This window comes from Somniosus microcephalus, chromosome 1 (genome assembly GCF_052327205.1).
Source record: "Somniosus microcephalus isolate GS21.2 chromosome 1, FLI_Smic_1.0, whole genome shotgun sequence".
Classification (NCBI taxonomy): Eukaryota; Metazoa; Chordata; class Chondrichthyes; order Squaliformes; family Somniosidae; genus Somniosus; species Somniosus microcephalus.
In genome coordinates, this window is record NC_140987.1 from 64,575,994 (window position 1) to 64,588,546 (window position 12,553).

Here is a 12,553-nt window from a genome sequence, read left to right on the forward strand (position 1 = left end):
ACCCCTAGCGAGCAGGTACTGGCGGAGTTCGTCGCTCATAAACGATGAGCGCCGGTCGCTATGGATATAGCTGGGGAAACCGAACAGGGTGAAGAGGTCGTTCAGACATTTAATGACCGTGGCACTGGTCATGTCCGGGCAGGGGATGGCGAACGGGAAACGGGAGTACTCATCAATAATGTTAAGGAAGTACACATTGCGGTCGGAGGAGGGGCGAGGCCCTTTAAAATCAACGCTCAGGCGCTCGAAGGGGCGAGTGGCTTTTATCAGGTGAGCCCTGTCTGGTCTATAAAAGTGCGGTTTGCACTCAGCGCAGACTTGGCAGTTCCTGGTCATGGTCCTGACCTCCTCAATGGAGTAAGGCAGGTTGCGGGCCTTGATGAAGTGGAAGAACCTGGTGACCCCCGGGTGGCAGAGGTCATTGTGGAGGGCCCGCAGTCTATCGATCTGCGCGCTGGCGCAGGTGCCACGCGATAGAGCATCCGGGGGTTCATTGAGCTTCCCGGGCCGGTACAAGATCTTGTAATTGTAGGTGGAAAGTTCGATTCTCCACCTCAAGATCTTGTCGTTTTTGATTTTGCCCCTCTGCTTGTTGTTAAACATAAAAGCAACTGAACGCTGGTCAGTGAGCAGGGTAAATCGTTTTCCGGCCAGGTAGTGCCTCCAATGACGCACAGCCTCCACAATAGCCTGGGCCTCCTTCTCAACAGTGGAGTGTCTGGTCTCCGGGCCCTGGAGGGTTCGTGAAAAGAAGGCCACGGGTCTCCCCGCCTGATTAAGGGTAGCGGCCAGGGCAAAGTCGGACGCGTCGCTTTCCACCTGGAAGGGGATGGATTCGTCCACTGCGTGCATGGTGGCTTTGGCAATGTCTTCCTTGATACGGTGGAAGGCTAAGCGGGCCTCTGCCGTCAAGGGAAAAGAGGTGGACTTGATCAGCGGACAGGCCTTGTCCGCATAGTAGGGGACCCACTGGGCGTAATAGGAGAAAAACCCTAGGCACCTCTTCAGGGCCTTGAGGCAGTGGGGCAGTGGGAGTTCCATAAGGGGACACATCCGGTTGGGGTCGGGACCGATGACTCCGTGTTCCACAACACAGCCAAGGATGGCGAGGCGGGTTGTGCGGAATATGCACTTCTCCTTGTTATACGTCAGGTTCAGGAGTTGGGCGGTGCAGAGGAATTTTTCGAGGTTTGCGTCATGGTCCTGCAAGTCATGGCCGCAGATGGTCACATTGTCCAGATATGGGAAAGTGGCCTGCAACGCATTTTGATCGACCATCCGGTCCATCTCCCTTTGGAAGACGGAGATCCCGTTGGTGGCGCCAAAGGGAACCCTAAGGAAGTGATAGATGCGGCCGTTTGCCTCAAAGGCAGTATACTGGCGGTCCTCAGGGCGGATAGGGAGCTGGTGGCACGCTGATTTCAGATTTCAGGTCAATGGTCGAGAAGACGCGGTACTGCGCGATCTGGTTGACCATATCAGCTATGCGGGGGAGTGGGTAAGCGTCCAGCAGGGTGTAGCGATTTATTGTCTGGCTGTAGTCGATGACCAGGCGCTGCTTCTCGCCGGTCTTAACGACCACAACCTGGGCTCGCCAGGGGCTGGTGCTGCCCTCAATAATCCCCTCCTTCAGGAGCCACTCCACTTCAGTTTTAATGAAAACCCTGTCCCCGGCACTGTATCGCCTGCTCTTTGTGGCGATGGGCTTACAGTCGGGGGTGAGGTTAGCAAACAGTGGGGGGGGGGGTGACTCTGAGTGTGGAGAGGTTGCACCTGGTGCGCGGCGGGCAGTTTGGAAGCTGCTGGCTGTGGACTGTGAGTGGGGGGGGGGTCCACCGTATGCCATCGTAACACTTTTAAGGTGGCACTGAAAATCTAACCCCAGTAGAACGGCAGCGCAGAGGTGGGGCAGGACCAGAAGTTTAAAATTATCGTACACAGTCCCGTCTACTAAGAGTGTCACCACACAGTAGCCGCCAATGTCCGCCGACTGGGACTCGGAGGCCATAGAAATCCGCTGCTGCGCAGGCAGGACAGGGAGAGAGCAACGCCGCACCGTGTCGGGGTGGATGAAGCTCTCCGTGCTCCCAGAGTCAAAAAGGCAGGTTGTTTCGTGACCATATACCTTAATGTCCATTGTGGACCGGGCCAGTTGGTGCGGTCTCGCTTGGTCCAGCGTAACGGAGGCCAGCGTAGGGGTCGGTGTGTCGCTGCGGGTATCAGATGAGGCGGTGTTGGGGGCCTGCTGCGTCCCGGCTGGCGTCCAAGATGGCGGCGTCCATGATCCCCATGTGGCTGGTGGCGTCCAAAATGGCTGCTGTTCCGGTGGTTCGCACATGGCTGGGGAGGCCCAAGATGGCGGCCCGCACGGCCCACATGCGGCGCTGCTGGGGTTCGGGGTGGCTTTGGCCCTGCAGACGCTGGCGTAGTGTCCCTTCTTCCCGCAGCCCGAGCAGATCGCATTTTTCGCCGGGCAGCGCGCTCTGGGGTGTTTGGCCTCGCCACAGAAGTAGCATTTCTGGCCTTGGGACACTGCTGCGGTAGTTGGGCCGTTGCTGGGATGTGGCTGGGGTGGCACGGCGCTATGAGACGGTCCTACCGTGTCCCAGGCTGTTGTTCCCCGCAGCGTCCACGGTGCAGAGGAGTAGGCATCCATGCCCCGGTAGGCTACGTCCAATGATAGTGCGAGTTCAGAGGCCTTGTTGAGGTCGAGGTCACTCTGCTCCAACAGTCGCTGTCGGGTGTAATTGGACCTGTGGCCCGCTACAAAAGCGTCCCGGATAAGTTCCTCTGTGTACACGGCGGCCTTTACATCCTTACAACCACAGGCCCGGCCAAGCACAGACCGTGCCTGAAGGTATTCCTCGGTCGATTCCCCAGGTTGTTGTTTACGACTCCCCAGGAGGTGCCTGGCGTACACCTCATTCACTGGGCGCGTGTACTGGTCCTTGAGGAGCTTGAGAGCAGCCATGTACGAGGTCGCGTCCTGGATGACCGAGTATGCTCGGTGGTTCACTTTGGAGGTCAGGACATCCAGTTTGTCCTCATCCGATTTTACCGTTGCAGCGGAGGCGATCAGGAATCTTTCAAAGCACCTAAGCCAGTGAGCAAACTTGGTGGATGCGTCTGCCTCCCGATGGTTTAAGTCCAGGCATGCTGGTGTGAGGATCTTCTCCATTATAAAAAAATCTTGTTAATAAAATTGATGCGCTATCAATTACTCAAAAGACTGAGGTTAAGCGAGTAACTAACAGGCTTTTATTAACAAGAGAATGAAGGTGTGCCTCGAGTGGTCGACCAGTCCAGAATACAGAGGGACTGTGGAGTAGTCACCTTTATACCTGGACTCGTGGGAGGAGTCAGCCGAGGCATGTACAGACATGTACACAGTGGAATACAAACACCCACACAGGCAGGTATAACAGTGGTTTACCACAAGCCCCCTGCTCTTCTTCGGATAGTGCCATGGGATCTTTTATGTCCACCTGAGAAGGAAGAAAGGGCCACAGTTTAATGTTTCATCTGAGAGACAGTGCCCCTGATAGTGACAGGAGTGAGTTGCATAGGGGAGGGGGGTGCAGGGGTGTGGTGGCGGTGTGGTGGAGATTCAGACGGGAAACCCGGGAGCTTGTGGGGCCGAGGGGGAGCACTCCTGCTCCTCCTGGCCCACAAGCAGTGCTGTAAAGGCACTTACCTTCTCCCAAAAGCTGTCCTGGCCTCCCCTTAGAACAAAAGAACATAAGAATTATGAGTAGTAGGCCATACGGCCCCTCGAGCCTGCTCCACCATTCAAGAAGATCATGGCTGATCATTGACCTCAACTCCACTTTCCCGCCCGATCTCCATATCCCTTGATTCCCCTAGAGTCCAAAAATCTATCTCAGCCTTGAATATACTCAAAGACTCAGCATCCACAGCCCTCTGGGGCAGAGAATTCCAAAGATTCACAACCCTCTGATTGAAGAAATTCCTCCTCATCTCAGTCTTAAATGGCCTACCCCTTATCCTGAGACTATGCTCCCTAGTTCTCGACACTCCAGCCAGGGGAAACAACCTCTCAGCATCTACCCTGTCAATCCCCTTCAGAATCTTGTATGTTTCAAAAAGATCATCTCTTATTCTTCTAAACTCCAGAGAGTATAGGCCCATTCTACACAATCTCTCATCATAGGACAGCCCTCTCATCCCAGGAATCAATCTAGTGAACCTTCGTTGCACCGCCTCCAAGGCAAGTATATCCTTCCTTAGATAAGGAGGCAAAAACTGTGCACAGTACTCTAGGTGCGGTCTCACCACGGCCCTGTACAATTGTAGCAAGACTTCCTTACTCTTATACTCCAACCCACTTGCATTAAAGGCCAACATGCCATTTGTCTTCCTTATTGCTTGCTCCACCTGCATGCTAACTTCCTGTGTTTCTTGCACAAGGACACCCAAATCTCTCTGAACACCAACAGTTAAAAGTTTCCCACAATTTAAAAAATATTCTGTTTTTCTATTCTTCCTACCAAAGTGAATAACCTCACATTTCCCTACATTATACTCCATCTGCCCTTAGGTGCACGTAGTCTATCTATATCCCTTTGCATTGGCCTCCTGTCCAGCCCCCCCGTGGGGCGCTGGCTGCGCTCCGTGAGCCCGCCACTTCTCTTGAGTGCCGGGCTCTTTTGCCGGCACTCCGATCCTTGATGGCCCAGCTGGACCCCGGGTCGCGCTGCGCTAGGCCCCTCCCCTTTAAGAAGGGGAGGAAAGCCTGCAGTACCGCGACGCGACATGCTGCAGAGTGTGGCGCTGCTGCATGTAGTGCGGTGATATTCACTCGCTGCGCCCCAAGAGGGAGGCGGAGCGCTTCCAGTAGTGCTCCGCCTCTCTCTTGGGGCGCTACCAGTGAATTTCGGGTGCGGAGCGCTAACTTTTTCGGGGGCGTGAAGTTTGTGCCCCAAAGGGGGCGCGACCCAATTTTGCCCCCAATCTTTTTTACAGTCAGTGACATGGTAATGAGATGGCAGAAAAATTAAGCTAATTGAAAACACAGTTAAAAGGGAGTTTAGAACAAATTTGCTTACACAGAGTTTAGTAGAATGTAGAATTCTCTGCTGTAAATTCACTTTCTGCTGCTGATATTTTACTCGGTGTATTCCTGCATTGTACATTTAAGGCCAAAATTTGAAGTGTCCAATGTTACTCTTCATATACCTGGAGAATGCTGAGTTACAGAAAGGGAAAAGGCAGGTAGGGCCTCTACCGTCCTTTTGTTGCCCCAGGATCCCCCAAAGAGGCAGATCAAGTTCTGCGCCTACAACATGCGTAGAACAAGTGCAAGCCATACAGGTGAGGTGGGGGGGGGGAGGTGGGGGGGGGTGGGGTGGGGGCTGACGGTGGGGAGGGGGGGGCGGGGGCCGACGGTGGGGCGGGGGCCAACGGTGGGGGGCGGGGGCCGACGGTGGGGCTGGGGGGGGGTGGGGGCCGACGGTGGGGGGCGGTGTTCTCAGCCTTCCCGCTGTATTTTCTTCTCCCTATGATGGAAAGGCGCTAATTTTACAAGTGCTTGAAAGAGCTGGTATTAGGCCTTATGAGTGGGTTCCTCTGAGATTGGAGGGTCTAAGAGGCCAAGCAGCAACACATGAGAGATTGGAAAAAGTAATTATTACCTTTCCCTACCAGCCCTCACCCCTGCATTCCCCCAACTTCCCCAAGTAAATCTTCAATCCTGGAGTATCTCTGGTTGCTGTTGGTGATCAAAAAGCCCTGAGGCTGGCAGCTAATCCCACAGCTCCAACTATGTCCCTGCACCTGTTTCCCAACGCAAGGCCCTGCCAGGGGACTAGTCTGTACAGGGAGTGTGCCCAGGCCATGCACATGACCTGGCCCACCAAATTTGGGCACTCGGAGGTCTGGACTGGTGCAGTGCACTTTGGGTGCATTGAACTTGTTCAGGCAAAAGTGGGGGCAGAACTTTGGGGGCTGCAGGCTCTTGATTACCTGCCAATTAACATCATACACTAGGGTAGGGGGAGATGGGGACTGAAGTGGAAAATCCTCCTCCAATATGGTGGACAATGGAAGTCTCACTGTGAATCTAATAACTGTTAAAGAGCATTTGATTTATATTTGCAGGTGGATAGCATTGTGAATATTTGTTCAGAAATGCACGATTTGAAGGAAACCATTTACCTTTACAAAGATAAAGTACAAAAGCTCGCAGAGGGTCGGAGCCAGGTAGAGCTGACATTCAATTTGCTACACTTCAAATGACCTTTTCTTTATAAATTGAAACAAGTCAATCCGTTCTTTTTTTAGAGATGGGATTAGAAGTTAATTCTCAGTGAGTTGGTGAGTGTCATAGAGTTATACAGCACAGAAAGAGGCCCTTCGGCCCATCATGTCCGCGCCAGCCATCAAGCCCTGTCTATTCTAATCCCATTTTCCGGCACTTGGTCCGTAGCCTTGTATGCTATGGCGTTTCAAGTGCTCATCTAAATGCTTCTTGAATGTTGTGAGGGTTCCTGCCTCTACCACCCTTTCAGGCAGTGAGGTCCAGATTCCAGCCTGAGGGTCATAGTTGCAGAAGATTGCAAGTATCGGAGACCTCAAGAAGTCTATCAAGCAAAACAAGCACTACAATTAAACTGGGCAATTAATGAAATATAAAAGGGGGAATTTTAACTTCCTGGGCGAAACGAATGGGCCAGCTGCCCGGGAGGTGCTGCGAGAGGCCCGGTCCATTTTAATGACCAGGTCTCATTCAAGTGCAGCAGGTGAGCTGTCGGCCAATTTGGGTGTCCAGAGGCAGCTCGCTGGGTTCCAATTCTCATGAAAGGGTCGACACGTGAAACGTCAATTTGTCTGTTCTTTCCACAGATGCCGCTGAGTGTTTCCAGCATTTTCTGGTTTGTTTCAGGTTTTGCTTTTGTACCTCTTTCATCAGCTTTTTGGTCAGTCCTCTTAATATCTCCTCCTTTGTCTCGGTGTCCACTCTTATCTGATTACGCCTCTGTGAAGTGCCTTGGGGTGTTTCTCTACATTGAAGGTGCTTATAAAGACACTGGTGCCGATGGCAGGCTGCTCATAGGAATGCTGTTGTTTCCACTGAATAAAAAGCAATAAACTTATCTACATATTGGAAAAGGGCCACAATTGTTCCTGTCATCAGATTCAATGCTGGAATAACAACAGAGAGCTCATGAATTTGCATCATGAGCTGTATATTAGATAATAATTGCAACATGGGAAAATACAGCATTAGAAAAGACTGCAGTCCATCTGGCAGGTTCTGAAAACGAATCAAACTCAATTACCCGCTCCCTCATTTATCCTTTACATTTTTCTGCACTGTCTGCCTCCCTGGTCAGACCATTCCAGCACTCACTGCCCTCTGTGTAAAGCATTTCAATCTGAACTCACTGTGCAGCTTTCCAGCTCTAATTTTGTTCTAGTTTGTTGCAATCTCTAACATATTGGGAATCAATGTACCTCTTCCCTTAAAAATCATGAATACGTGCATAACATTACCCCTGAATCTACCCTTCTCCAGAGTAAAGATTTCCAGTACATCCCAGCTCTCCTCCTAGCTCAGATGCTTTCATTTACGTATCAAGTTATCTGTCCTTAGTGCTGCAAGCTGTCACAAGGGGCGCGATTTTGCCAGCCCTGGGGAGGCGGGTATGGAGGCGGGACTGCTGGGAAAATGGCAGAACTTGGGGGCGGGTGCCCAACTTGCCCCCAACCCACCTCCATGGCAACTTGCCAGGAGGCGGGTAGCCGACCCGCGTCGGGTCCAGTCTCCTTGGAGGCAGGAAGGGGATTACAGCCACTTAACTGCCTGTTAACATGTAGTTAACAAGCAGATAAGAGGATTATCTCCATTTTGCCCACACAAGTGCAGGCTTCCCGAAGGCTCCAAACCCCGCCAGGGTCACCGAGGCGAGTGGTGGGTCTGCGGGGGTCGGAGGGGTGCAAAAGTGTGCTGTGGAGGTAAGTGATGGGTGCAAGTGTGGAGAGGTGAGTATGTGAGGTAAGTGGAAAGTGTTAGAGAAAGTTTACTTACCTTTGTTTCTTCCTGCAGGCTTCAATCATTGGGGATGCGGGGAGTCTCGCACCTCCGTGGCAGAGATGACAGATGGCCGTTGCATTCTTCAATGCATTCAAGAACTCATCAAACTACAGAGAATGAAAGTGTTTGACAGCTTCACAGAGCTGTCAAACGATTACAAATCATCTGTCAAAAATTTTTGACAGATGAAACGTCATCTGCTGACGTTCTATGTAGCCGGCTTTCCCTTAATTGGCCTGCTAAGCCCGCTGGTCAAGGTCAATCAAGGGAAAATAGCGTGAGTTGGCCAGAAGTTGATGGAGGTGGGATTGAAACCCGACAAGTGGGAGTTCCGCCTCCAATAGCTCCCCATTGGCAAAATTCAGCCCATAGGTCTGGATTTTGTGGGGCCGATGAGGGCATATGCACAGCGCACGCCGTCGTGAGCTGTGTAAAAGGCCCCCGCAAGTTCCGGCTTTCCGCACGCGCTGCGCATGTGCGAAGGCCCGGAACTTGCGATCTGTTGAGGTTCGCCTTGGCAGATCATACAAACCGACCCAAAAATCACTTTCACTGGTGCAGAGTTGTTGCCCAACTCCTGCCCAGCAAACACCCACAAAACCCTTATGCCTGGTAAAAGCAGGCGAAGGGTCCGCTTTCACCAATGTAAGGGTTAATATGCATGTTAAATTAAAAATTTTCAAAGAAAAAATCATCCACAAACATTTAAAATTAGTTTATGTAAATTTTGGCTTGGATTAAAATGTTTAAAATTATTTTTCAAAAAATTAAATTTTTATTGTAAATGCTTCATTAAAGGGACTTTTAATTACATTTGAAAATGGGAACATTTATTTTTATTCCAGTTGTGTAAAACTTAATTATTTTGGGATTTGCTTATGAGAATTCCGTTCGTAAATGGAATACTCCTTTCTGATTGGAGGACCTGGCCCACGTGATCCCAGGGAAGCTTCTGAACCGCCTGTGTCCCTGGGATCCGTGGGCCTTTACGCAGGCGTATGCCTGAAGGCCCAGGATCCTGTTGTGTCCGGGTATAATAAGACACAGACTGCGGAGAACGGTACAACAGGTATTTACTCAACGTGGCTCACACTGCAACTGCCTGTACAGATTACTACTCAGTGCTATATACAGGTGTGGTCACTGCCGGTACTACAGTATACATGAGCTGTAAAAAGTAGTTCCCCCCCTCAAAGGTATATACATTACAATTCCTCCCCTTTTAGATTAACAGTACCATAACACTCATTTAACAATTAAATATCAAGCTAATTACAATTAACACTTTTAACATGCAACATTAGCTGAAAATAGTCTATTTATATATTCAGTCTTTGGGGAGGCCTCCTGATCCTTTCTGGATAGCACCTTTCCCGAGTGTCTTGCTCTTGGTGCGGAGGCGATTCTGGCCCCCTGTCGTCGGTTGGTTCATCAGCTTCCGATGCTACTGTTTCTGGGGTAGATGCTACCTGTACGTCGTGTTCATCACCAGGTACGTATGGGCGAGGCATGGGGTTGACTTGTTCCTGTGACTCTAGGATCTGGTCAGCATGGCATCTCATGATGCTCCCCCCAACGTCCACTGTGTACATTAGTGGCCCCTGCCATGTGCATATCGTTCCTGGCTGCCATTTTTCTGTTCGGTAGTCGCGGGCCAAGAGTGGTTGCCCTACATTGAAGCTCCTTGTTGGTTTCTCATGGATGTGCTGGAATTGCTTACTCTCAACATCTCTTCGTACGTTTGGTCTGAGCAAATCCAGGCGAGATCTTAACCTTTGGTTAAAGAACATCATGGCTGGGGCCTGGTAGGTGACTGCATGTGTCGCATTCCGGTAGGCGAGCAGGAAATTGTCCACCTTGTGCTGCAGCGGAATGTTGTCATTGTACATAGCCTTTATTGCCTTCTTAAAGGTTTGTACGAACCTCTCAGCCAATCCATTTGTGGCTGGATGATACGGGGCGGATGTGTAATGCCTTACCCCTTTCTTTTTCAAGAACCTCCGGAACTCTTCGGACACAAACTGTGGTCCATTGTCAGAGCAAATCTGTTCTGGCAAGCCATTCCTGGCAAAAATGGTCCGTAGGACTGCAATAGTTTTCTCCGTGGTGGTGGAGGACATTTTGATGACCTCAGGCCATTTCGACTGTGCATCCACGGCTATTAAAGACATTGAGTCCATGAATGGACCAGCAAAATCAATATGCACCCGTTGCCATGGAGATGAGGGCCACTCCCATGGGTGTAGAGGGGCCTGTGGTGGTGCATTTTGGAATTTCTGGCATCCTGAGCAGCTCTTGGTCAGGTCCTCGATTTGTTTATCGATTCCCGGCCACCACACATAAGCCCTGGCTAGGCTTTTCATTTTTACCCCTCCCAGATGACCCTCATGAAGCTCATTGAGCATTCCATCCCTTAACTTGGGTGGAATTACCACTCGGGATCCACACATCAAGGTCCCCCGGCACACTGACAGCTGTTCTCTCCTTGTCAAGAATGCTGGCAACAGTGAGTCGCCATGTGCTGGCCATCCCTTCACCGTCAAATCATATACCCGAGACAGTTTCGGGTCATTTCGGGTTTCCTTTTCGATACAAGCGTTAATTACCGGTAGGTATTCAACTATAGTCGAATGGAATATTTCGACAGGATCCACTGCTGGTGCTTCCTCCGCAGTAGGCAGTGGCAGGCGTGATAGCCCATCAGCATTTCCATGCTGTTTCGTGCCCTTATATTCAATCTCATAGTGGTGCGCCCCTAGAAAAAGTGTCCATCTTTGTAGTCGTTGCGCAGTCATCACCGGAACGCCCTTCTTCAGATTAAAAATGGAGACAAGAGGCTGGTGATCAGTCAGCAAGGTGAATTTCTGCCCGTGCAGATAGTGATTGAACTTTTTCACTCCCCGCACTAGGCTGAGGGCCTCCCTGTCAATCTGGGCATAGTTACGCTCTGCTGAGGTTAGTGATCGTGACGCAAAGGCTATTGGCCTCTCTGAGCCGTCCGAGAATTTGTGCGACAGCACCGCTCCAATGCCATAGGGTGACGCATCACACGCCAACCGAATTGGTAGTGCTGGGTTGAAATAGGCCAATACCTCTTTCGATGTGATTAGTGTTTTGCTCTTCTGGAAAGCTCGTTTACATTCGTCACTCCACTTCCATGGCAGTAGGGTGTTCAGTGGGTGTAGTATTGTAGGCAAATTTGGCAAGAACTTATGCTAGTAGTTTACCAGCCCGAGGAACGACCTCAGTTGTGACACATTTTCCAGTGCTGGAGCCTTGACTACTGCCTCAATCTTCTCTGGGGACTTATGTAACCCCTCTTTATCGATAACGTGGCCACAATACGAGATCTGTTTTCTAAAAAACTCGCATTTGGGGCGGTTAGCTCGGAGCCCATATTCCTGCAATCTAGTGAGCATCTGCTCCAGGTTGGCAAGGTGATCACTGTCATTTTCGCCCGTGACCAGGATGTCGTCCAAATAACACTGGGTCCCTGGGATCCCTTGCAGGACTTGTTCCATTGCCCTCTGCCAAATAGCCAGAGCTGATGCTACCCCGAATACCAGCCGGTTGTATTGGTAGAGACCTTTATGGGTGTTGATTGTGAGGTATTTTTTTGATGCTTCTTCTATCTCCATTTGCAGATACGCCTGGGCCAGATCAATCTTAGTGAAGCGTTTCCCTCCAGATAGCGAGGCGAAAATATCTTCAATCTGCGGAAGTGGATATTGTATGGTGTGAAGGACTGGGTTCACTGTTACCTTAAAGTCCCCACAGATGCGAACCTTCCTTGGTTCCCCAGGCATGCTGCTCAACGACTTTTTCATCACAGGGATGATGGGTGTAGCCCACTCGCTCCAGTCTACCTTGGACAGTGCACCTGAATGTTCCAGACTCTCCAGCTCTGCTTCGACGGCTGGGCAGATCGCATAAGGTACCGGTCTGGCCTTAAAGATTTTGGGCTTGCGTTTTCTTCAATTTTAATCGTTGCTGTCATGCCTTTTAGTGTTCCGAGTCCTTGCTGGAACACTTCTTTCGCGTCAGTTAGGATCTTTGACAGTCGCCCAGGTGTGACGTCGTCATCCTTTTTGTCAGCCACAGTCAGTGCCTGTATGGAATGCCAATCCAGTTGTATTTTCCGGATCCATTCACATCCCAGTAATGGCGGTCCTCCATCTTGCAATACATACAGGTCTAGTTTTGGTGTTTCCTTACCGTTATATATAACGGTCACCCTTATTTTTCCTTTGGGGTAGACTTTTTGCCCCGTGTACGTCTTCAAAATAATTTTTGTGTCTCTCAAGGGTATGTGTGAGAATAGCCGCTCGTAGTCCCGTCGGTTTATGACTGTTAGGGCTGATCCTGTGTCCAATTCCATCTTTACCTGGACTCCTGCTATCTTGAGAGTGACCCAAATGGTTCGGTGATCCTCCGTTGTGATCACATTATGTAGTTTCAGACAAATCAGTTCCCTGCTTTCGGAGTCGTTATCACTCTTTT

At 50.7% G+C, this 12,553-nt stretch overlaps 1 protein-coding gene across 1 annotated transcript in view; it reads left to right on the forward strand.

The window, feature by feature from the left end:
- The window catches only part of LOC147124143 (paladin-like), a 168,899-nt gene that overhangs the window by 42,454 nt on the left and 113,892 nt on the right, over positions 1 to 12,553 (forward strand). Inside the window, exon 7 of the mRNA XM_085982787.1 lies at positions 6,118 to 6,219. Within this exon, the coding sequence (XP_085838913.1) occupies positions 6,118 to 6,219 (102 nt within the window). The remainder of the gene's footprint in view (positions 1 to 6,117; positions 6,220 to 12,553) is intronic.